Genomic DNA, 24,905 nt, shown 5'->3' on the forward strand with positions numbered 1-24,905 from the left:
GTAGGTAAAAGCTGCAGCGGGCCGTTGGCATGCGTTGAGGAGTGCGTTGGCAACTGAGACGAGATGCGTTGTGTGCGTCTGCGCGCGAGAGATGGGCTATGCGCACATCGATTGATTGCACAGATCGCAGCGGGCCGTTTGTTGGGTAGTGAGTCTGCCGCGTTTTATATGCATCCTCTAAGGAAAGCTGTGATTGTGAGAAGAGTGCTGTGTTCAGAGCATGTGAAGCCGTGCCCTCTCGCTCACTCCCATGACGCTTTTTGTTTGCACGCTCGCACCATGGCAGCGTCTCCTGGGCCCTTCTTACCCCTTCCAGCTAATTCCTGCGCCAGCACGCATGTATGTGTGCTGCTGCCGCCCTCGTTGTTCGATTAAGTGACGCGCTATGCCGTCGAATTTCGTTTTGTCAATACCATTCACCCACTCGCCGCCACATCCCGCTGGCTGTGTGCATTGTGGGGCCCATGGCAGCTCACAAGCACAGAAAGGTGCTATGGCGAGCGGCTTCCTTCATGTTGCTCTCGCCCACGCTCCAGAGATGTTTCTGGAGGTCAGGCACCGCACCGCACACTGTGAATGCCGAATTTCCCAGCGGGCATTGAGGTTATACTGACCGGTTGCAGCTGCTTGACGCCTACAGTACGTTTCCCGGGCCCCTGCATCGCCCCTCGCCGCCTTTCTGCTGCGGATGCCACTCGGCGACTTCTGTCGCACCTTCTGCGTCTCTCCTCTGCCATACTCGCTCGGTCGCCTATCGGCTGTTTTGTTGGGTACCGGTGCGTACACGCAAAAACGTGAGCACACGCCAACGCACGCCAGCGCTCCGGCTGGACCGATTCCTCTCTCTCTCACTTTCTTTCTCTCTCTGTAGCGGCCCCACCGTGGACAAAGGGGGGGGCGCATTATATGAGTGGCTGCTCAACGCTGCTTCTTGTATGGGTGTCATGCGTGTACAAGCACATTTAACAGCCTACATTGGCCGTTAGAGATCTGGGAACAGGCCAGCTTGAGCGGAGGTTGACACCTATCCGTGTGCGCACGCTCGTGCAGCGGAGGTATTGCGATCCGATCACTCCTTCGCGTGCTCGGGCACGCAGCGGAGCGAAAAGGCTTCCGCGAGACCGCAGCGAAGCGCTTTGTCGCTGCGCTGCCGCACGGAGGCGTGTGTGTTTCCTCTCGGTGGCAGAAGGCGTGCGCAGTGAGCGGGATTGGCTAAGACTCTTCAAGAGCTCGTGTCACGGACCTCGAAGAGCGCCACTTGGGCTCGACCCATCACATCTGCTGCCGTGTGCTCCCTTTTCTTGCCCTTCCTGCAATCACTCACCTGCACACACATTTCTCAACGTGCGTGCAGTTGCCTTTGCTGCACATCACCTATCCCTTTTTCCCCTTTCTGCTTTGTGCGCGGCATCAATGACGACGGATGCGTCGCCAGTGAACCCTTACTTGCTGTTCAGTCGGGCCGACGAGTTCAGCACGGATGCCAAGATTGACTATGCGCTCCGTCACTACAACCTCTATGACTTGAAGGGGAAAGGCCCCGCATCCGCGCCGACGTCGCTGAGCACCGAGCTTGAGCGACGGATGCTCGTTCGAACGCTCGAGGAACTCAAACGTGGCATCTCCCTGGGTGACCGACTGCCCCCTGTCACGCCGAGCACAGGTACCACATGGAACACGAACGTGAGCGCCTTCTCGTCACCTGAAGGGGGCGCGTCACCACAGTTCGAAGCCCCCCCCGACGCCGACGCCTCCACTGTGTTCTTAGACGGCACCGACGACCTCGACGCCCAGCCGTGGGATATCGCTGCGAGCAGCCAGGCGAACTACTGGAACTGGCAGACGGAGGTGCTGTACCAGTCCTACCACATCTGGGTCGCGCTCGACTACGGTCGAGGTGTCTTCAGCATAACCCGCAACGGCGTCGTGCTGGTGGACCGAATACCGGCCATTGTCGCGTCTCTCCTGCAGATGGTCGAGACAACCCTCCACGCTCGCGAGCAGGACTCCCAGCAGGTGCGCAGCTTCGTCGAGGGCGCCATCGCGGACGAGCAGACTCGATCACGCGTGATGCAGCAAGTGTGGTGCCCCACTGTTTTTGTGAGCGTGGTGCTGCTGAACGTGCCGCAGGAGGTCGAGAAGGCTGCCCCCTTCTCCCGGCCTGTCCCCTCCGATGCGAGGGCGACCCGCAGCGACGTGCAACGCCATGGGCAGCGGCAGGAGCCGCAGGTCGTCATGTACCCCCCCGAGCACCGCCGCTTCACTGCTCTGGAAACCGACGGCGGCGAGCACTCTCGCTGCACAGCTGTGACGGTGTTATTTCATTGTGAAGCGCGGAGGCTGCTCCACGACGGTAGCTTCATGGACCACCTGCGGGACCTCCTTACCCGCTACGAAAACGTCTACCGAGAGCACAGCACGCCGCAAGAGTGGCCGCAGTCGTCGTTGAGTGCGTCGCTCGAGTACCTCGTGCGTGCAATGCCCGAGAAAACGGCAGAATGCAACTCGCTTGTCCTAGTTAGCAATGTTGGCGCGAGGACCTCGCCTGACATCTTCACCTTCTTGGAGAGCACTGTGCGGCGCAAAAATCTCATCATCTCCATCGTGGCGCTGAATCGTGTGCTCATGCTCGACTCCCCCGAGCTCAGCCCTCTGTCCCGCTTCCTCTCATCTGTCGGCGGCTTTGCTGTGCACGTGGACTACTGGTTGGCGCTAGCGGCACATCGGCTCAACAGCGAGTGGTGCCACAAGTTCGAGGGGTCTCGGTGCTTGGCGCAGCAGATATTCGTACACCTCATCAAAGGATTTCCGGTCACCATCCCGGGCGCCACGCGGCGCGACTCGCTGACGGAAAACGTGTGTGATCCGGTGTTTCTCTATGACGGTGACCACGGCCTGCCCGACTTTCTCATTGGGACCACCATGAAGGAGCTGCTGCGCGCCACGGCAGCGCTGCGGTTCAACCAGGGCTGGTGCGTTCTGATCGACTACCGCGATGAATCTGCCACGTCGCATATGGCAGCGCGGTACGACCACGTCTTCCACCGCGGCAGCATCACGCTGCACTACGAGATGAATATCAACCGACCGGCGGTGTATCGGCGACTGCTGGTCTCGGGGACAAAGGCGCTGGTCGATCACTTCTGCAAAACGCGGTGGGATGACGAGGCAGCGAATGCAGTCGGCGAGGCCAACGGCCACTGGCTCGCTTATCTCTCGCTACTGCGGCTGCAGGTGAAGTTGTGGATGAAGGCAGAGCAGGCTCTTCTGCAGCTGGTCAACGCAGGTCCGTGCCGAATGCCGTTGAGTGCCATCCCCGATCTCGCCCATCTCTCTTCTGCAGAGGGCGTGCTAGCGCAGTGGTTTAATGCTGCCACGGTGATCTATGTTGGTGTCTTTTTTCAGTTTGAGCAGCTATCGCCTAGTACGCTGCTGGGCTACACTCGCGCCCAGGGCACACACGGGGCACCAACGGAGGCTGCTGCACGCGCCTGTATACGTGCAGCGATGTGTCGGCGCCACCAACCGGTCGGCCGCGAAGACGATCTCACTTTTCTGCGCACTGAAACAGTGAAACCGCATTCATCTCCGACAGGTGCCGCAAGCGCTGCCCACGACGTCTATGCGCTGGTGCAGTTTTTTCCTCTCTACGAAACGAGTTCTGGCCGGGACTTCGGTCTTGCCGGCGCCTTCGAGTGCCGGGTGAGCTGCGTGCTGTGCGATCGTGCCACGCAGGATGAGCTTGTTGGCGCAGTACTGGGGGACATTCAGGAGGCGGTGCGAGAGTGCAACAAGGCGACGTCGCGTAAAGACCGGCGCCTGCTGGTGCGCACGTCGTATCGAACAGAGAACGAGCAGGCGCTGCAGCTGGTGAAAGCGAGCCTTGGCATGCGGCGCCTGCGGCTACTGGCGAGCTACACGGAAGGGGGCGTGCAGCGCGGCGTGGAGGTGAGTCCCGTCGTTGGCAGGGCCTCCGTGGTGCCGGCCGCACAGAGAGAGAAGGCCGCGCATGCCTCAGATTCTGAGCAGTGCTTCCGCAACCCGCTGCTGTCCTTCCCGTGGCCACTGCTGAACGCGCTGTGCTTCCGCTGGATTCTCGGCTGCGGTGAGCGTTACCCCTTTCTTGCGGAGGAGATCTTCAGCCACGTCGTCTCGCGCCGCCTACACGCGGGATTTGTGCTCCTCGTGTACTATACGTCTTCGCTCAAGGCAGTGCTCGCGAAGTGCGTCGGCAATGCTGAGACAAACTCCAACGTCGCCTTATTCGACATACTGGAGGCGATCCCCGCGACAGCGTCGACGCCAGCGGTGCAGATCTCGGTGCGACGTCTTGTGACGCCATTCAGGCGAGCACTGTCGTCGCTGTGGACGTACACGCACGACATTGAAGCGGATATCCACATAGCGACGGCTGTCTTCACGTGCAAAGTCATCGCCATGCAGCAGCCCAGAAACCGATCTACATCGGCGCGGCAGATGCGAGATGGCGGCTTCACTCCCATTGTGGCGCGTCTCGAGTCGATTCTCTTCTCGTTACATGCGAACCACACAGAGTACGTCGAGTTGCGCTCGCCACCCTCTCTGGGCATCAACGGCTGTGTGCAGTTGCGCGAGCGACTGCTAAACATCGTGAGCTGCGTCGGGGATCGGAGTGCCATCGTGAAGGCCCGCATGCTGCAGGCTGACTACGTGCAGCGACTGTCTTCCGGAGCTGACATAGTGGACCCTGACACGGAAGTGTACATCTCTGTCTTGAGCCCGATGCGCTACAAGACAATACTCTGTGTCTTGGTGCTGGAGAGCGACACCGAGGCCGGGACGGGTCATCACCTGGTCAAGGTAGCCCTGTCTGCCCTCGATGCAAAGCTGCTAGAGTACACCATCGCACACCAAGTTCATCACCGCAGCCCAACCCGGCATGCTGGAAACACGACCGCCGGGGCGAGTGGTGGAGAGGATTCTTCCGCCACATCGCCGTCGCACTCGGTGATGCCAGAGTGCATCGCAGACCGCGCCGTCGTTTCCTCGCTGCGCCACCTTCTCACCGTGTTTACGTCCGTATACTGCGCCCGAGAACTCATCTCTTTCATCAAGCGAACGCCAGCAGAGACGGCGGCACCCGCCGTCGCGGAACTGACGGACGCCTACGCCCATCTGGGCAACTACGCGGTGGAGATGGATGTGACGCACCTGATGAACATTGTGCGGTGGCGCTGCTGGGAGGCAGCCGGCGGACTGCTATGGAGGAACAGGGTGCAGGAAGTGCTGACAGACATCCTGGCCTCGCAGAAGCAAAGCTTTGCGACACACCCTACTCTATGGCTACCGAAAGGGAGAGGCGGTCAAGCCCTGCAGTGCGCGGAGACATCCTGCAGTAGCGCTTCATCCCTCGACGAGGAGGGCGGTGACGGCGACTGCGCGAGCGAGAGCGTCGGTGGCAAGCGGACGAGTGCGGAAAGCACCGACGAAGAAAAGGGTGTGTATACCGGTCGGCTTCCCGTTGCAGTCAAGGCGTGCGCCCTTTTGCCGTCATGGCCCGGTGGCGCCGGCGTGGAAGCAGGAGAGGAATGCCGGTGGCTCTCGTCGGTCGTCGGCAAGTTCCAGGGGCCTCGGCCGAGCGCTTTGCGCGAGCGATCCGAGTGGGCGATCCCGTCGGCGTCGCTCAAGGACGCCGCTGCGCCTGCTTGGCTGCCGACCGAGGCGGTCGACACAACAGCGTCACGGCTGAGGCTCCATCTCTTTGTAAAAACGGTGCCGGCGGAGCTGCTGCATCTGTGCGAAGACGACTCCTTCTTCCCGCCACAGGCGGCCGTCCGCCGCACTCTGCGCCTTCTCTATTACCGCTTTACGTCAGAGGAGGCCCCCGCCGCAGGGGGTGGGGCCGCTGCTGCCTCTCTTGCACCGCCCTTAGTAGCCGCGCCGAGTGACGAAAGCGCGGCAGACGAGGAGGTGGCGCAGGGGGTCGATCGAGTCTTCGCTCAGCCGATGGCTATCGCGTGGGATCGGCAGCGCTGCCGCGATGCTTTTCACATATGCGCCAACCGCAGCTCGTATCCGGTGCGCGTGGGGCAGGCGATGCAGCGAATGGCAGAGAAGCTGAAGTGGCGCGTCGCCGTGTATTGCTTGCAGAATGCCTGCTACTGCACCTCCTTCCGGCAGCTAAGAGCACGCGTCGAAGCGGAGCCGGCGGCAGTAGCTGGGGCCTCGGGCATCGCTAATGACGGCGCCACCACCGTCGCCGCGGCCAAAGGACTCGATGACAAACCACGAGAGACACGGCCACGCGACGCCGTCCTGTCGCACTGGGAGTGCATTCGAGCGACGGATCTGGCACAGAATGCGGAGCTGCACGCGCTTCTGTGCGATGTCGTGACCCCGGCCCTTCTCAGCTCCGAACGTTTTGTATGCGAAAGCTTCTCTGTCGAGTTCACTCAGCAGGAGACGAACAATGGCCGCATAGTCCCCGTCGACGCTATCGAGGATGTTTTCCGCCGCTGCGTGGACGAAGACAGGATGTGGGTCGTGCCCACGCTACCGCTCTCCTACGTTGTGGTGCCGAACCGTGAACACTTTGGCGAGCGCTGGGTGGCTGTAAGCGCTACGACAAAGGCAACCCACCCTGTCCTTGACGTCCGTGTCCTCTTATACGATGCCCACACCACGGCCGCTGCGCTGGATGACATGCGCAAGTACACTGAACGCCTACGGACTCACGTGTGCCGTAAGATTAGGCAGGTGAGCCAGCTGCACCTCCTAAAGCAGCTGCGCGAGTCGTTCAACGCCAGCGCCGAGCTCATACCCCCAGGGTGGGGAGACCAGTTTAGCCAGACCAGCGGTGCGCCAGCCAGCAGCAACTCCGCGCACTGCGAAGGCTCACCGGCCTACGCACCCGATGCGGGTGTGGCTGGACCTCCTTTCTACCTGTGTGGCCGCAATGTGCTGGAGATTCCAATCTACTACAAGCTGCAGCATCAGTGCAAGAAAATCTTGCACCGCATCCAGGGCCACTGCTCGAGACTGGAGCTCGTCGCCATCTTCAACAGAGACCAGTGCTTTCTCGCCGCCGACGACGTGGAAGGGGACACGTTCCACTACCTCCGCTTGGTCTTCGTCAAAGACACGGCGCGCACTGTGTCCGTGACCTCTTGCCCGCCCCCGCTGACGTCCTCGGATCACTGCCCACAGCTTGTGGTGCAGCTCTTCAGCGCCACCCCTAACGCGAGTGTGCAGCGGCCGCTGCAGCGGCTGCAAGACTTCTGCTATCTTTTGGCTGTGCAGGAGTTGCAGGGGCATCTCAACTACGTACAGCACAAGATGATTTCCTTCAACGATCTCGTCTTCTTGCAGAACCAGCGGCTGGAGCCGATTGTCGTGAACCTGCACACCATCTTCGGCAGCACCCTTCCTGATGCTGGCCGCGGCGCCCCCTGCGACTCGACTCATGACGAGGACACGTGCCAGCAGCGACAGCAAGACATCGCCATCACATTGCTGTTCCTGAATCTTCGCGAGTACAAGTTTAAACCCTTCGGCATCCAGGACGAGCCTACGCACGCCACGAGCAACTTCGTGGAGCATTACAATCTCGAAAAGAGCATCAGCCTCGAGACCTCAATGGAGTCGGTGCCGGCCCACGACAGCGGCAGCGAAGCACTGCGCGGGTGGCGTTTTGTGAAGATTGTGGACGGTGTGACGGATGTGCTGGTTTCGTGCTGTCTCCACGTGCATCCAAACAAGCCGGGCACGATCATCCTTGAGCGATACCTTACTCGAATCCCAGCGGAACGTTACGTCAACGGTGACTCGGAGAACACTACGCTCGCCCAGCTGGGCCACAGCGTCGAGAGGACAAAAGCGCAGCTGCGTTTCTTCTGCTTGTCCTCACCAGGTCAGCCTTCCTACCCACTCCTGTGCTCCTCGCTGCGCACGTCGGTCAGCGACCTGCTGCACATCAGTCAGGAAACGTCCTCGAAGGACTCGTCGCTGCTGCGCTATCGCCACTTCTCGCTCGACAATGTAAACCCGGCGGTGCTGCCGATGCTGATGGACCGCATATGTGGAGCGCTTTCGCACTACGGCCCGACCTGTTTCATGTACGCCGGCGGGCGTGCAGGAAAGTGTGTGGTGCATGTGCCAAGCTTCTCGTGGAAGTGGATGGAGAGCGTCCAGAACGATGCAGTGGCAGACCCGCTGGAGATGTATGTGACTTGCGGGTACGACGTCATGGACTCCTCCGAGGCGACAGCGCCGTTGGCGCCGATCCGCGTCGTTCCGTATGTCGTGCCGGGTGTCTCGATCACCTCCGTAACAACAGGAGAATCGCAGATGTCACTGCTGGGCGAGTACCACCTGTGCGAGCGCGGCTGCCCGCTGCTGGAGTACCGCATAGCTCTCTCCGTTTCGTTGACGGAGGGCCTCTCGCTAGCGCTCTTCAACCTGCGCGACACCGAGTATGTTGTGCGCCTGCTGGGCTACGTAGTGCTGGCGATGGAGGAGAAGTCGGCAATGTTGGATGAGGTGCTGCTGCAGCGCATGGGCTACGCTGTGCCGTCTTTTTTCAGCGAAGCAGATTTGGCGCGCATCTGCTGTGGCGACGACCGAAATGTCATTGTAAGCAAACCGCTGTCGATCAGCTCCGACGCGTATCGACGACGGGTCAACAACGTGCGCTTTCGTCCAAATCCTGACGCGGAGCGGGACGAGCCGCTGGTGGTACTGCTGGAAGGGCTGTACAACCGAGGCCTCATCGTGAACTACGCATTTTCTGTGGAGGACGCCATCAAGGTCTTGTTTGACGAGTGCCCACAGTACTCACTGCAGGAATGCGTGCGCATCGTAGACGCGCTCCTCGAGGCGCACGTGCTATGTGACGATCAGCAGACTGTGCTGAAGCCGCAGGTTTCCATTCTTGCTTCTCTGCCACACAGCGAGCAGCTCAGGTCGGACGTGCGCAACTGCCGGCTTAGCGAGGTGAACGGCGTGCCGGCGGATGCCCTTACTGCGTGCTGCTATCACCGCCACATCTTGGCGTCGCACATCATCGTGGAGGCACAGAACGCTCGTTCGGGTGTGGCTGAGGTGCTGGCGAAGTGCGACATGCTGTGGCGGGCAGGACCGCAGAATAATGTGCTCGAACTGGCGAAGGCGATCGTGACGCTGCAGCTTAAGAGCAAGGAAGTATTCGGCGCGCGCGTGCCCGACTTCTCCCTCCGCCGTGAGCGGTGGCGGCGCGAGGACGATGTCCTGGACTCCACACTTCCCACCCAGACCCAGCAGAACGTGAGCTACGCCCGTCCTGTCGACGCGTCGCTGCAGCTATACGTGGAGCACTTGCGCCAGCTCTACCCATCCATGTGCATCATCGATCTCGACCCCAACGACCCGCTCACTACCTCAGACGAGGTACTGCTCAACCGCCTGCGATGTCGATACGGCAAAGTCACGAGCGACATGGGTGGGGTGGTGCTCTTCAGTCCCCACCTCTACTACGCCGTCGTTCCCTTTGTGGACCTCCTGCGCTGCGGCAACTTCTACGAGCGGTACGGCCCACTCGCGGACGCGCTGGGCGAGGAGGCCATCCTCTCCCCCATTACAACCAGTGGACTCTTCATAGTCGAGGTTGGCTTCCAGGTGGTGCACTACGCTCTCGATTTCTTTGTCATCAACGGCGATGCCGTGTCGCCCGGCATGACGGCGAAGGTGGCGGCAGACTTCAAGCAGACGCTCCAGTTCGAGAGCTTACTGTACGACGCGGCGGTGCGCAGCCTCGCACACGGCATGCGTGCACACTCAGTGGTGCTCGCGGGACAGCAAAAAGCGTACACGGCGATGCAGAACCTCGTCAAGTACCACCCCTTTCCTCCCATGCACAGCGTGAACATTGCCGCGGCGTATACCATCACCGACCCCCGGGTGATGCGGCTGAAGAACATGACCCCGACCGGCGCAGCCAACAACGGTGACCTGCACGTCGGCACAGATGGTGTCCTCTATCTCTCGTCTCAGAAGCACATCACCCTCAAGCGTGAGCAGACGAACGAGATGTACACCTATGGCGGGCTCATCATCTGGGAGCGGGCGCAGCTCTTCGTGCTGCTCACCAACACCAAGGGCGTGAACAGAGTCTCTCGCGCGTCAAATCAAGACCTCGCACGACTTGCTCTGAGTGCGAAGCACTTGCTGTTGAATCAGCTGTTGGACAGCACGCAGCAGGAGCGGCTGGATGTGGCGTGGCGGAAGTTTTTGGTAGACGGACGCGCACCGGCCGCCGCTGCCGCCGGGCGCGGCACCGGAGAGCGGGAGCTGCCGAGCTATGACGAATTCGAGCTGTTGCGCGGGCACTCGCACAAGATCGTCCTTCACTCCTACGTGCCCACGCTGCAGATGATTCTGGAGGCGGTGGAGTGGAGTACCGACGGGTGGCGCCTGCAGGATGTATGCGCGCAGTTGTACCCTGAGCACGTCCTCCGCGTGATCGGTCGCCAGCGCTCCACCCGAGAGGCCCAGGAGACAACAGCGTCAACGCCACATGCACGCCACCATGACCTACACACAGGTTCCTCGGCAGGAGCACCCCTCCCAAGGCACACCGCTGCCGCTTCTGCGGAAGTCGGTCCGATTGGCGGATATGACATTACGCGGCTGTTCACTTCGCCGTGCCTGACCGGCTGGTTTGTAGTGACGTTCGCGCCCGGCAAGGCGGAGGAGAACGGCTGTTTCCTCGCCATGGAGTGCTTCTCCGATCCGCACCGACCCTATGGCGCAAGTGTTGTGGTGGAGGAGCTCAGTCTGTACTGCAAACCCTCTCGCGCCCCTCATCCGCATCGCGTCATGACTTTCCTCAGTGAGTCGGAGCAGGCGCTGGTGGAGCGATTTGTGCGGCTGGTGAACAGCGCCGTGTGGTCAAGTATTGTACCCTGTATTTCGCAGTTTATGGGGTAGACCACGCCTTGCACGCGCTATCCCTTCCCTGCCATCCACCCCCCGCGTCGTCTTGGCCTTGCCGGCCGCTTACGTGAGAATCGGTGTACTCGTCGACATGGTGGTGTGCATGTATCGGAGGGACGGCGCACGGTGACGTCGCCCTCTAACTGGTGAGAGAGAGGAAGGGTATGTGGAGTCCACGCTCGTTTACGCGTCTATGGGCGCGTGGGTGATGAAGCGCACGTAGCGATGCGCCGACGCACTTCATCACTCGAGGGTGCCTGCCCACAGCCCCTTTTCCTTGCTGTTGGATCTCTTGAGGACCATCTTGGCGCGCGAGAAGAAGCAGAGCGAATTGATCAGGCCTGCTGTTTCACACTCATGCTTGCCGCATCCATCGCTACTAATTTGCGTGCCCATGCCAATGAGTGCAGCTGGAACGCCGACACGAGCACGGATGCCCGCAGCTAACGGCGTCAGTGAGAGAGCGAGAGTGACCGAGGGAGGGCGCTGCAGCCCTTGAGCAAGTTGCCTGATCCAAGACAGAACGGCTGCCGACGCGTGTGGAGGGGTGCACTCGGGTCGACCTACAATATCAGTCCTCTATGACCTCCGGCATCCCCTTCAAGCTCTCCATTGATACCTTTTTTTTCCGTCTCCTACCGGTCACGCTTTGCTCCCCCTCCCTCCTCCCCGTCTCCCCTTCTTTCCTCGCGTTGCTGAGTGACACACGCCGTGTGCCGAGCATGTGACGCACAGGCAGACGTGAAGGCCGGCCCTCTTCCATATGCACCTTCGCAATGGAAGGCGCTTCATGCTCGCCTAGCCATCACCTTTCCCCCTCGTCTCTGCGTCGTGCGGCGCCAGTGCGCGACGGATGCCACAGCTTGTGAAGGGCAGCTCTCCTGGAAATGCAGATCTGTGGAACTCACCACTGGCGATGACAGTGTATAAAGTCTCACCACCTCGGCAAGATTGCAGAACAGGTCGCTCGCAAGTGGTGGTCGTCCCTCGACACAGCGGCGGTGTGACTGTTCAGTGGCACAGAGATAGCCTACAGGTCAAGGTGACCGCGGGTGATGCAGCGGTGCAAGCCCACTGGGTGAGTGCGGCCCGCCTCATCGCCGACTCGAACTCAGACACAGTGCAGTTGACAATCTGGCACCCTGGGTTGCGCATCTACATCGATGGCCAGCGTGTGACGCGAATCGGCTCTCCAGTGGAGGTGCACGCAGTACAGCGGATATCGTTCGGCACCGATCCGACCATCTACACGGCCGTTCCAGCGCCGCCAACTCTGATTCCTGGCGCGGATACAGCGAAAACCCAGCCAGCGTCGGTACCGCCCGCGTGCCCGGCGGTGGCCTGCCGAGACGGGAAGTTAGCGACAGCGAGACGACAGGAGCGGCAGACATTGCCGCTCTGCATACCGCTGTGCAGTGGCGTCGAGGCGGAGTGCGGCGTGGCCACACCCGTCGCAGTCCCTCCCAAGGCGCGGACGGTGTGCACTACGTCGGAGGGGAGCGGATGCCGGCAGGAACGCGCACCGCGCGAGGCAATCTTAGCATCTCCACCACCAGCGGCGATGCAGACATCAGAATCGCGCGGCCGTTCACCAACTCATGCGCCGCGTAGCATTGCTCTCATGACTAGCTCTGCTGCTGAGGACGCTAGCGTTCTTCTGCAGACGACGGAGAAGTTCGCCGTCAGCGCACCTTTAACAGAGAAGATATCAGCTGACCTCCTTGTGAAGTGGAGTGGGACGATTGGGCGTTGTTCTGCAGACGTGGTGGATACCGCCTCAAGTACCGCCTTTCCGCCTATCTGTTCAAAGGCGGATCGGTCCGGGACCGCAGTGTGCTCACCGCCGCAGACCCTCACTAGTGAGTGCTGCAACTCGCTCGCATACCTCTGCAATGAGGTGGCTGAGCGGAGGGAGTGCAGGGGCGATGTGCCGCAGCGAATCTGTAGTGGCGCGTTGCGAGTGCGCCCTCGGCTCCACTCCAGTCCGCGTTGGACCTTGGACCCCGTTACCGACGTGTGCTCCCCGGACTGGGAGGCGCTGCGCGCCAGGCACGGCGATGCAGCACCTCCGCGACCACATGGCATCTACGAGGTCAGCTGCGGCAGTGTCGGCCTCAATCACGCAGTGGTCGCGGGTTCCAGAGGCGATGCTGGCCCTTTGTCAGTGTCGGCGAGAGGGCGTGGCTGGCGATCACAGGCTCTGAGGTCGCACGCGCAGGTGCTCGGCGCGGCCTCGCCCCGTCTATCGCGCGACTGCAGGGGTGAGCTCTCTTTCGGAGTCGCTGAGCGGATTTCCGCAGGCCCCCATGGCGAATGTAAAGGAATGGGAACGCGCGCGTCACTATTGTCTATGGATAGGACAGCTACTGCACCCTCCAGTGCGCGGAGTAGTCACCTCAACTCCGCAGAGAATGTGCGGCAGCGCCCGTACATGCGGGAAAAGATGCAGCTCTGCCCACGTCTGAGGGTCAATCCATTTGTTGTCGAGGTGTTTGGCAACACATGTCGCTATCGCCCGCTGGTTGATGTGAGGGGGACGAGGCGCTCAGGCAGCAGTGATGGTAGCAGCAAGAGCCGTAATGGAGGCCCTCAAGTGGGCGTCTTCGACCGGTTTGCTGGCATACCGTGGCAGCACCCGGCTGCAGCGGATGAGCTGATAACCCCTCGAACAGAGGCGGTGCTACGCGATGTTCTGCGTCGCTACCCTGACTCGACTGCTGCGGAAGCCGATGCGATGTTCCTTTACTGTGCGCTGCGGCGCTCGTACGATGCGGACACCGACCGCTTCTCGTACGCGGATGCACCGGCGCTTACGGACCTCATCTGTGCGCGCTTCTCATCTTTGCTCAGAGCTGTAAAGGCGCGCATGCAGGAGAGCCGCCCGGTGTTGCGGCTGTCGTCGCCGCTGCTGTGCGGTGGAGATTTACTGGGCAGCTTTGCGGATCTTATGGTGGTGCTTAGAAGCGTCGCCTACTTCGCCCACTGGTCGTCGATGCACACGCCGCTGCTGCTGCTCGGCAACTACGTGGACGTTGGCTGGCACAGCGTCGAGGTCTGCATGCTGCTGTGCTGCTGGGCGTATCTGCAGCCACACAAAGTGCATCTCCTCCGCGGCCCGCACGAGGATCCAGCTGTGAACGGCAGCTATCATCTTTGGGGAAAGCGTTGCCTCCGCTATAAGTGCCGGCAGCGTTTTGGCTCAAAGAAAGGCATCGCCCTCTGGGCACAGCTGAACGACGTCTTTGCCGTCTTACCTGTGGCAGCGGTGATTGATGAAGAGGTGTTTGCTACGCACGGCGGCGTGCCACTGCTGCACGCGTCTCCGTCGCCGGGTGGCGAGGAGGGCGAGGGTGCGGCATGGCGGCGCCAGCGCAGTGAGAAAGTGCAGCTTCAGAATCTCTACAGCGACACCTCCGGCTCACCGACGCCGACGTCGGTGGATGAGAGCACTTCATTGCCCTTGGGCAGCAGGGCAGGAGGCGCGGCCTCCGCAGAGCGGCCAACTGCCCGAAAAGACAGAGGCGCAGAGGCCGATGCCGTACACATGATGCTCTTTCCCGCGCCCTATTCCTCCAGTGTGGTGCATCACCGGCCCCCAACACCCGTTTTGGCGAAAGCGCGCGGTGATGGTACACAAGAGCACGCCCAGGCGCCGGAGACAACCACCTCAGTCGGGCAGCTGCCGCTGGGGTTTCTCCCCAGCGACCGGGCACACGAGAGCAACAAACGTCTTTGGGCTTGCGCAAGCCGCGCTGTAGCAACGGCTGTGGCGCACCCCACCGCGGCCCATTGCGCATGCGCGGCACCGCCGAGGGACTCCACGCCGATTCCTCAGGCGAAGTGGACGGGTCTGATGCCCGAGGGCGGCGGCGGCGACAGGACCGCAGCAACCGCTCAGAGAGCGATATCCGCGTCGGCTTCGCCGTCTTCTGAGGCCGGCAACGCCAAACCTCTCGCTGCTGCTCAATCTTCAAACTCAGAAAAGTGGACATCAGCGACCTCCGCGCGTACGACCTCATCGGCTACATCAGACAAGTCTCTACGCGTCGGGGATGGCGGTGCTGCCGCCACGAAGGACTCCGATGCCGGCCGCCATGGGGCCTACTCGTCTTCGCTGCGGTTGCAGCGAGGCGACTCTTCATTGCTGAAAGTACTCGCGGATGAGTGCCTTCCTGCAGTAGCGGCAGCAACAGAGAGCTTCCTGGTACCGTGCGCCACTGCCTCGGCAGCGCGTAGCGCACAGGGACCCGACGCCGACGCACCGTCGCCTCCAGCCCACGCCTTAGCAGACGAGGACGAGCCGTCCGAGGACGACTTTGCCGCCCTTCTGGCGGCCGTACACACACGCGAGTACGCTTTTCACACTCTACAGCGCCCCGCCGCGGTGGAAAGCCGAGACGTGAGGAGGCGCCTCCGGCTCGTGCGTGAGCTTCTTTGGAATCGAACTCGCGAGGCGGCCGCCAAACTCCTCATGCCGGAGGAAGGGCTGAGCAGGGATGGCAGGGACGCGACTGAGGTGCCGTGGTGGCGACCCCATCGAGTGGACGGCTGCTGCGGTCGCTGCCCCACTCGTCAGGCGCACCGCTGCTGCCTTATTTTCGGCACCGGCGCCCTCATTCGATTTCTGCTGCGCTTTCGCTTTTCCCTTTTGATACGCGGGGCGCCGGAGGACCCTTCTGAGTTGTGCGGTGCTGAGCTGTCCGAAGAAGGCCGCCTGCTGACACTGAATACGTGCCGCCAAAGGGGCAAGACGGCGCTGCAGGCGGCCGCGTGCGTAGTGGAGTCTCAGACACTGCGTCTTGCCACGTGGGGTCCGCAGGAGCTGGCCGATTCTCTTGGTCAGCTGTCACTGAGCAGCCTCCCCGGCGTTCACGAGACGGAGGCGGCGAGGGCAGACTTTGAGCAGTTTGTGTGCGATACGCTGTACACCCGCTTGCGCGACCACAAAATCGTGGGCCTGAACGATCAGTGGAGCGTGCTCTCGGCGTACAAGGCTTACATCCAACACCGAGCGGCGGCTAGCATGCCGCTCCAAGGACGCTAGCTGGATTGTGCCTGCGCACGAAATGCGCCTCTCGCCCGTGCTCATCTTGCGCAGCCCTTTCGTCTTGCTTGTTTGGGAACATCTGTCCTCTCCCATCTATTCCCACCTCATCCTCTGCGCTGCATTCCCCACGTCTGTGCGCCCGTCGGCTGGTTTCACGCGGCGGCTTTGCCGGCACGACAACCCTGCACAGGATGATGCTGATCGCTGCGGTGCTCCACCTCCTTCGCCCCCGCTCTCCCGCTCCGGTGTCGCGACTTTCTCGCGCACCCTCGCCCTCCACCGCCGACGCCTCGCCTCGCCTCGCCCCCCGCGCGGCGCCGTGACGCCTAACAGCTGCTCTACGCTTCTCTTCTCTCCCCCCCCCACAGACAGTCGGCAAAGAAAACAGAAGCGAAAACAAACGAAAGGGGCGCCAATGCTCAGTCCCCGGCTCGCCCAGGGACGCTGTTCGGATTCGTTTGCCTGTCCTCATGGCGTGCTGCCTTCCCCCTTCTCTTGGCTCCATGAAGAGAGAGAGTCAGGGGGAGAGCAGGCGGACCGCGGTACGCCACTGCTTTATACCCCGGACGTGTCGCAGCAATCTACACCCCCCTCTCTCTCTCCCCTCCTGTCATCCAAGCAAAAGAATCTCATACGAGAGGGGAACGCGTTTTTTTTACTGTTGGCGAGGCACGTATTCTTCGCACCTCTGCAAACACCTTTAGGGGGGCCATCGCTGCTGCCAGCCGACTCTGACACACGCGCAAACGGCGCCTACGTAAAAGCCATCATTCCTTTCGGGCATATTTTTTTTCAGTGCTCTTGTCGCGGGTCTGATTCGTTGGAGCGCCATTTCCGTGTCTCCGACACCGTTCCTCGTTACCACTGCATGAAGCGCGTTTTGCCAAGATGAGCGCCGTCGCAAGCCCTCGGGCTTCCATCTACAAGCACCGCGCATTGCAGAGCGCGGCTGCCGGCATCGCCTCTCGCAAGCAGAGCTCCGGCGGTGCGGCAGAAACGGCTGCCGCGGGACTGGGGCGAGAGGCCAATAAGCCCACTGCTGAGGTGATCGTGGAGCGGATCCTGAAAGCTGCCGATCCGCACGTGATGTCAGTGCCGGTGTATTACGATTACAAGAAGGATGTGCGCGTGTACAAGTGCTTCCCGAGTACGCGGCAGGTGTCAGCCCTCTTCTCCATGGACGGCAACGCCATCGCGAAGGACTCACCCGAGGCTGTGCAGCAGGAGGAGGACCGCCAGCGCCGCATCCAGGAGGTGGAGCTGGCCGCCGCTGCCGAGACGAACCCGGACTTACTGGAGGAAGGCGTTTCCACACGCATCCTCAAGAATCAGTTCAATTATAGTGACCGCGGCAGCCAGACGATGAACCAGTCGATGAAGGAGCGTATCGTCATGACGGACCCGCCACCGTCTGCCTCCTTCGCTGGCCTCGCGACGGCATGGGCCATCTACGATGCCTACGAGGAGGAACGCATACAAGCCGAGAAGGCGGCGGCGGCGCAGCGCCGTATCGCCCAAGCCGCACGAGCTGGCAAAGATGAGGAACACACGCTCACCTCCGCTGTGGCCAACGCGTCCGTCCGCGACGGGGCGGATGTCGGCCCTAAGGGTGCGGCGGAGCTGATGGCCTCACCGCAGTTCCGCAGCGCGCTACAGGTGATGGAGCGCATGGTGAACCAGAACGATTGCCACGACATCATCGACGACTTCAAGTACTGGGAGGACCAGAGCGACCTCTACAAGGAGGACGGCACGCTGCTGCCCCTGTGGCAGTTCTTCACCGAGAGGACGCGGAAGAAAGCCGTGACCGCCATTGCCCTCAACGGCCGCTACTCGGACCTCTTTGCTGTCGGCTACGGCAGCTACGACTTCCTGAAGCCGTGCAAAGGCACAATTCACTGCTTCACTCTCAAGAACGCCGTGCCGACCGGCTCGGGGGCCCTTATCCCGGCGCACCCGGAGTTCTCCTTCCACTTAGACGGCGGGGTGCTCTGCCTCGCCTTTCACCCGCGGGAGTGCTCGCTGCTCGCCTGCGGCCTTTACGACGGCAGCGTGTGCGTGTTCGACATGCGGGTGAGCTCTCACGACGCGGAGGGGACGAGCCACGGTCGCCCGCTCTACCGCGCCAACGTGCGCACCGGCAAGCACATGGACCCTGTGTGGCAGATCATGTGGATGGACAGCACACAAGAGCTGTCCTTCTACTCGATCAGCACGGATGGCCGCGTGACTAATTGGGTACTCAACAAGAAGGAGCTGACATCGCGCGATGTGCTGAAGCTCAATACGGGCGTCTGCACCGCTGACCCGGAGCAGATGCTGCTGAATGAGCTGGGCGGCATGTCGTTCGACTACTCGCCCACCCACGACAAAATGGTCGTCGGCACGCAGGAGGGCAACTTGCTTTTGTGCACGGTCAGCCACAATGGCCAGTGTGTCGAGCGCTATGAGGGGCACAGTATGGCGGTCTACACGACACGGTGGAGCCCATTTCACCCGGACATCTTCCTCACATGCTCGGCGGACTGGACTGTCAAGGTGTGGATGAAAGGCTCTCTTTCGCCGTTGGCCGTGTTTGACCTTGGAGACGCCGTGGGCGATGTCGCGTGGGCGCCGTACAGCTCCACCGTCTTTGCCGCCGTCACCGCGGGTGGCAAAGTGTTCGTGTTCGACGTGGGGCAGAACAAGACGGAGCCCCTGTGCGTGCAGACAGTGGTAAAGAAGGCGAAGCTGACCCACATCGTCTTCAGCGAGGCGGACCCGATTCTATTCGTGGGAGACACTCGTGGCACCGTTCTGACACTCAAGCTGTCTCCGAACTTGCGTAAGGTGTCGAAAGCGGGAAAGGGGGAGCCAGTGGATGCGGAGCACATAAAGAAGTTGGAGGTAGAGAAGCTGAACCGCCTGGTAGAGGTCACCATGAAGGACCGCGCCTTGCTGAGTGTATAGAGCTGGCACCAGGAGTGTCGCGCGCGATCTCCTTCACACTCCTCCGCATCTGCAGTCCTCGGCGGGTGGGCACACCCGGGCGCACGCCCATATAATATATATATATGTGTGTCTGTGTGCTTGTGTATCGCTGTTGGACGCCGCGTGACTGCTTCGTGCGGGGCACAAATAGGTCTTTTCGGCCCGTTCCCCTTTTCCTCTCACTTCCTTCACGTGCAACGCCGACGCGACTGCTGCTCTCTCCCCTCTCCTTCTCTCTCTCTGTGCCCGTGATGTGGGGGTGCGCCCCGCGCGCACACAACGATGGTGTTGCGCCTGTGGCGTACTCCGTTTGCTGTTGCACCTCTCTCCAAGTCGTTGCCGTTGTTGGGCGCTTTTCGCCGTCTCCTGTGTTGTGTGCTGTGTGCGAACTGGCCTTCGAGGGTGTGCACCAGGTGCTGCGCACGTACGAGGAAGAGGGAGGGAAAGGTTGGGGAGAGGTGGAGAGAGGCTGGAGGCAAGCGCTTGCTGCGCTCCGTTCTACAAGAGCGAGTGGGATGCGCAGCCGCATAGAGACGTTAGTGAGGGCCATGGCGGTGTAACAGCGTAGGTCGGAAGAGGGGGAGGGGGGGGTACAGTTAAAGGTGTGCCGCTTTTCCGATCCACCTCCGAGCTGCCAACTCCTTCTCATCGGGACCTCTGTTTGCCCGCTCATCCACTGTGCTGCATTACCGCAACGGCTTACCTCTCTTCTCCGTCAAAGCCGCTCTCGCTCGCTCGCGCTCTCTCTCCTCACCCGCACACCGTTTCCTGCACACCCGTCTTCCTTCGGCCATCGCCTTTGACGTTTCCCAATGCCTTCTTCGCCTTTGCGGATGTAGAAAAGTACGATGTATAGTGCACACTGGCAGTGGGGGTGGGCTGGCGTCCATCTGCACGTCACTCTACTCACGTACCTGCCCACTCGCATATGTCTCGGTCTGTCTGTCTCTCTCGGTGTGCCTCTCTGTGGCTGCAGATGTGTGACAGTGGGGCCTTCTTTGCCTCACCGCTGGTGCTTTTGAACGCGGCAAGACCAAAAAAAAACAGACCGGGTGCACTGGCGATATCGCGCTCACGTCCCTTCGACAACGCGATCTCACTCGACGTCTTGCGAAGCAGTGGGAATATGGTGAGTGGGAGAGGGAGACGCCCTGGCGCGCTGAGCTGTCAAGGTAGAGGCCACTGTAGGCACAGCCGGGCGCCGCAAACGCTGTCCTGAGCCTGCAGAAGAGGGCATCCTCTCAGCTTTTCCCCCTGTGGCCGTGTGCAGCACAACGAACTTCTTTTTCCTTAGGCAGGTGAAGTTGCGTACACGCTGCGGGTACGTATCTCGTGCCTGGCCCCCACACGCTGGTCCTTAGATGACAGGCAAGGGAGTGGGAGGGCAACGCGCACCTGCGTCTTGACTCGCCCACTCTTCTACCTCTCTTGAAAAGCGCCACTATCCTGTCTCTCTCCCTGTATCCCTCTCTTCCTCTCTTTCGCTCGCGCGATGTATCGCATCACATTCGCGTGTGGCTTCGCCACACTTCTCTTTCTTCTTTTTTTTCAACTTAGCACGCCCGGCAACACAATACCGTCCGTTTTCCCGAATCCCTCGCACACTCGACGACCGCGACGGTACTCGCAGTTCTGCAGGTGCCGCTTCAAAAGAGGCTCGGAGGAGCAGACGGGGACCTGTAGGCGAGCGAAAACACAGACAGATAAGAACCGACAAGACAGTGGCTAAGCCAACCCCAGTGCCCTTCTTCCACGCTGCAAGTACACCAGTGCCCCCCATCTTCCCACCCTCCGTCGGCGGCAGTAAGCGTGCATGCGGTTCTCGTCTCAGCACAGAACCAACCTCGCTCTTCCCCTGCTGACTCACTCAGCCACGCACCCACACTCGACTCGACCAGAGCCGAGGTGAGCAGAAGGCGTGCCCGCGGCTCCGCTGCAGAGACGGGCAGCCTTCGCTGCTCTCTCTCTCTCTTATCCCAAAGCCTTTAGAAGGAGTCCGCGAGAGAGGGAAAGGCGCCCTCATCCATAGAGAGAAAGAGGATTGGCGGCCATTTGCATCAGATACATACACAGACTCACAGAAACGGCAGAGGGGCACGCACGCACGCACATCGCCGGCCCCCGCCTCCTGCCGCCGCACCCATTGATTTATATTTTTCTGTTTTCTCGCGGACACCACCGCTTCTCTCACGACACTTTTGCCGCGGCGGCCCACCACCACGCTCACACACAGTGAAAGCGGGTGTCCTTGCCGGCTCACTATACATTACGCATAGAGGCGCATCCGTCGCACACCGCCGCGCTGACGCGCGTGCACACACGTCACAGCAATTTGGAACTCTTCTCTCTCTTGATCTGCCGCACTGCCGCCTTTGGCATTGCGCGTACGCCTTCTTCTTTGCTGTACGCTTAGTTTCAGCCTCTCAACTCATCCGCTGGTGCCCTGCGCACTTGGTGAGTTCCACCACCCGCAAGCGCCACGACAGACAACGTCAGAGTGTAAGGGGAAGTGAATTGGGGCAAGACAACTGCGGTAATTGACACGCGCTCTGCCCCCCTTCCTCCCCCGCGACCTCTTTCTGTCTTCATCGTATCCTCTCACAGAAGCATAGGCCTTTCCAGGCACAGGCACACACACACGCACGCACAAGCCTTTTTTCACGTGTGTTGCAGGCAGGCGAGAGGCGGCAGAGGGGAAGCGCACAGACGCTCGCTCACGTATCTGTCTCTCTGTGTTTGCTAGTGTGAGTGTGGGTGGGTGGGTGCACCAGGTTGCCCGTGTACACACGCACACCTCTCTTGTTGTTGTTCCTTCACTACACCTTTTTAGATCGCAGACTTCGCCACTCATTCCCCTCCGCTGGTGCTTCTCTCTCCACACGCACACATACATCGACGCAGGCCTCTCTCGCTCCCCCTTGGGCTCAATTTTGTTCTTATTCGCCGCTACCACGTCAAGAGACCGCTGCTCCTCTGTCCCCCTCGGCTCGTCATCTGCAGCCACCACGTGAGAATCGGAAGGAGGACTCTCCCGACAGCGCTCCACGGGACCACAACGGTCTCTCTCACCCCCTCCCATATATAACGTGCACGCACTTTTCCTGTCACGAAAAAAATAACGCACATAGGCTCTTCATACGAACCTGTGCCTTATTCCTCTTGCGTTCGCACGATATCACGCGCACCCGTCACCTCTTCAGTTGCATCGGTGCCCCCGCCCTTCTCCCTTTCATTGTGCTTTTCTCATCGTTCTCAATCACTGATCGCCGCAGACCCTTTTTGTGTGTCGTATTCGTCCGCCCCCTTCTCGCGTGCTTTGTGCTGCTGCTGCTGCCGCTTTGTGTGTGTGAGAGGGAGAAAGAGAGGGGGAAACGTTGTTGCCCGGGCACTCCCCCCTCCCCCCTCAAACCTCTCCATTGCCTCCCCCCTCATTCTGAAGACACATGTGCGCCACGCGTACACACAGAGATTTATTACCTTCGGATTCCCTTCGCACACTCCATTTTTGCACGCAATCGCACTGCTTTTTTTCCCCATAGATTTTATCTTTTTTTTAAGCCTCCCGCCCTGCTCAGCTCTCTCTCTCTTTCCCTTCATTGCCTTTTCGCGGCATCACCTTCTTCTCCGACTCGCGGGTGAAGATAGCGTACGCAAGACCTGCCTGTCTGCGTGCTCCCCCCTCCTTCCCCCCGGCCACTTTTGTTGACCCTGCTCCTCCTCACCACTCCTGCATCGCTGTCTACCGGCCGCTTCCGTTCTTCCGTCTTGCCGCGGTCATCGTCAGCTGTGCGCGTGTCTTCTGACCGCTTCCATTTCTGTTGTCGTCGCCTGTCCCTTTGGGCAGTGCCTGTTCGTTAGATCACATCCGCCTCACTCCCCTCGCTGCTTTCCGGGCGCCTCTTCTGGACTGAGCCACGGGGTCGTATCGGTCGACGCGTCATTGTGACGTGTAGCCGAGTTGGCTTGTTCCCCCTTTTTTCTCCCCTCTACTTCGACCTCGCGGAAGCCAACAACGCCGTCGCTTCTGTTTGCTTTCGCATCAATGGCAACGCCTATCCACGGCCGCGCCAGCAGCTCCTCTCCGGACCGACTGCCGCTTGCGTCGTCTCTGTCGACAATCAAGCGCGTGTGGAACGATCGATTGCGTGCGTTTTCGTCCAACAGCACTCCTTTCGTGGGCGATTTGGACGATACCGTTGGCGCCACCCCAAGGGCAAAAAGCGAGGCGCGGCTGCGTCAGGTCGCTCTCGCCAGCACCTGCGGTGGCCGTCCTGAAGCCGCGTCCGGCGTGGATGACGGCCTTACGGACAGCCCAGCCGCGACAGAGCGGGCACGCTCGTCCTCGCTCTACGTAGCGCGAACGAGCAGCAAGCGAAAGACGGTGGCAAGGCTTAAGGATGCCACCGGGGTGATCTCTCGCACTTCCTCTGTTGCTGCCCGGCGGCACTCGGCCGACCCCAACGCCGAGGATGTGGTGAATCTTGTGAAGCCGCTGTTCCCGCACATGCTGCTGACTGAGGCGCCGGATGAGGGGCGCATGATGACGCTTGTGTTGGACCTTGACGAGACCCTTGTAAGCAACCGCGACTCCCGTCAGTCAGCCGCCGTTCTGCGGCCGTACTGCCTTCACGTACTGAACGCCCTGCGTCACATGAAGGAGCTAGAGATTGTTCTATGGACGGCATCGACAAAGGAGACGGCGGCGCCGGTGGTGGAGCAGCTGCACACGACCGGCATTATCTTCGACGACATCATCTTCCGCAACAGCATTTGGTTCACTCAGCCGATTCACACGAAGGACTTGCGGCTCCTGGGTCGAGACATGGACCGCGTTCTCATCGTCGACAACTCCGTCGGCTGCTGCAAATTGCACCCCCGCAACTCTCTGCTTGTCGAAGACTTCCACGGCGTGCGCCGGCGTGACGACGCGGCCCTGGTGAACGTGTACTACGTGGTGGACGCCCTGCTCCGCATGATGCACGAGCGTTCGATGCCGGTATCCGAAGGATTGGGATGCCTAACGGCGGAGGGACAGCTCTGCCACACCGTCAACTATGACGTACCAGAACTCTTCAAGTACATACCGCTGGCAGAGGTGCCAGAGCTGAAGCGGCCGCCGGTCGGTCGCTTTGTGCGGGCTAACACAGCACCGCCCAACACCTCCATCATGCAGCATTGGGTCTACTAGAAGGCAAAGGACGAGGAGAAGCGTGTGGTCCAGCTCAGAGGGGGGGAAGGTGCGGTGCCTGGTGGAAGAAAAGCGCTCATACGTGCTCATGGTGTAAGGCGGGCACAAGCAGAGGGATACGAAGAAGTATGCATTGGCAGGTGCGTGTGTGTGTGTGTGAAGGGGGGCTATCGTTGGGCCCCCTTCACGGAGAGGCGCTCGACACCTGTGGTCGGTGGGAGAACTCTGCACAGGCGAAAGGGAGGGCCGTGGGTGATGGAGGAGTGACTTTAGCGGCGCATTCTTCCTCTCTATTTATGCCCGTCCGTGCTGGCATTTCGTCCGCGAACCAGAACGGCTGCTGCAGCGCCATGTGCCGCTTCATCGCAGTAGAGGAGGTGCCAGGGCACCCTCTCTCTCTCCTCCTCGCCTTCGCCTTCCAGTGTTGTATTTGAGAGCTTCTCGACCCTTTTGCAGCTTCAGTGAATGCAGCGATGGGAAACGGCGCAAAAAAAATGAAAAGAAAAGAACAACACGCGGACTGCATGATGGATCTGCTTTGTCCTCATGACCTCCTCTGTTCCACCGGTTGTGAATTTTAAAGCGTTCTGCGCAGGAGCAGGAAAAAAAATGCCCCACAGATCGCTACACGTTCTGCCGTGCCCTCTTTCCTTCTCTGTTGCGCTACAACGACCGCCGCTCTCATCGCCCGCGCCTTAGCGCGTGCGGCTGCCCGGTGTGCATCTGTGAGAGAGTCAGTTTGGGGTGGATCGC

The 24,905-nt window shown here is 60.8% G+C and overlaps 4 protein-coding genes across 4 annotated transcripts; all 4 read left to right on the forward strand.

Moving 5' to 3' along the window:
• Positions 1 to 1,413: 1,413 nt before the first annotated feature.
• LSCM1_04974 (uncharacterized protein) lies at positions 1,414 to 10,941 on the forward strand (the record flags this gene model as incomplete). Its single annotated transcript, XM_067322455.1, has 1 exon — positions 1,414 to 10,941. The coding sequence occupies one exon, from the start codon at positions 1,414 to 1,416 to the stop codon at positions 10,939 to 10,941; it is 9,528 nt and encodes a 3,175-aa protein (XP_067178318.1).
• Positions 10,942 to 11,863: 922 nt separating this feature from the next.
• Positions 11,864 to 15,991, forward strand: LSCM1_04975 (uncharacterized protein; the record flags this gene model as incomplete). The annotated part of the gene is made up of 1 exon (XM_067322456.1): positions 11,864 to 15,991. The coding sequence occupies one exon, from the start codon at positions 11,864 to 11,866 to the stop codon at positions 15,989 to 15,991; it is 4,128 nt and encodes a 1,375-aa protein (XP_067178319.1).
• Positions 15,992 to 16,882: 891 nt separating this feature from the next.
• LSCM1_04976 (uncharacterized protein) lies at positions 16,883 to 18,943 on the forward strand (the record flags this gene model as incomplete). The annotated part of the gene is made up of 1 exon (XM_067322457.1): positions 16,883 to 18,943. One exon carries the CDS (start codon positions 16,883 to 16,885, stop codon positions 18,941 to 18,943), a length of 2,061 nt encoding a protein of 686 aa, XP_067178320.1.
• Positions 18,944 to 23,006: 4,063 nt separating this feature from the next.
• On the forward strand, positions 23,007 to 24,152 carry LSCM1_04977 (uncharacterized protein; the record flags this gene model as incomplete). The annotated part of the gene is made up of 1 exon (XM_067322458.1): positions 23,007 to 24,152. One exon carries the CDS (start codon positions 23,007 to 23,009, stop codon positions 24,150 to 24,152), a length of 1,146 nt encoding a protein of 381 aa, XP_067178321.1.
• Between the last annotated feature and the right edge of the window lie 753 nt (positions 24,153 to 24,905).

The sequence above is a fragment of the Leishmania martiniquensis genome, chromosome 24 (genome assembly GCF_017916325.1).
Source record: "Leishmania martiniquensis isolate LSCM1 chromosome 24, whole genome shotgun sequence".
Lineage (NCBI taxonomy): Eukaryota > Euglenozoa > Kinetoplastea > Trypanosomatida > Trypanosomatidae > Leishmania > Leishmania martiniquensis.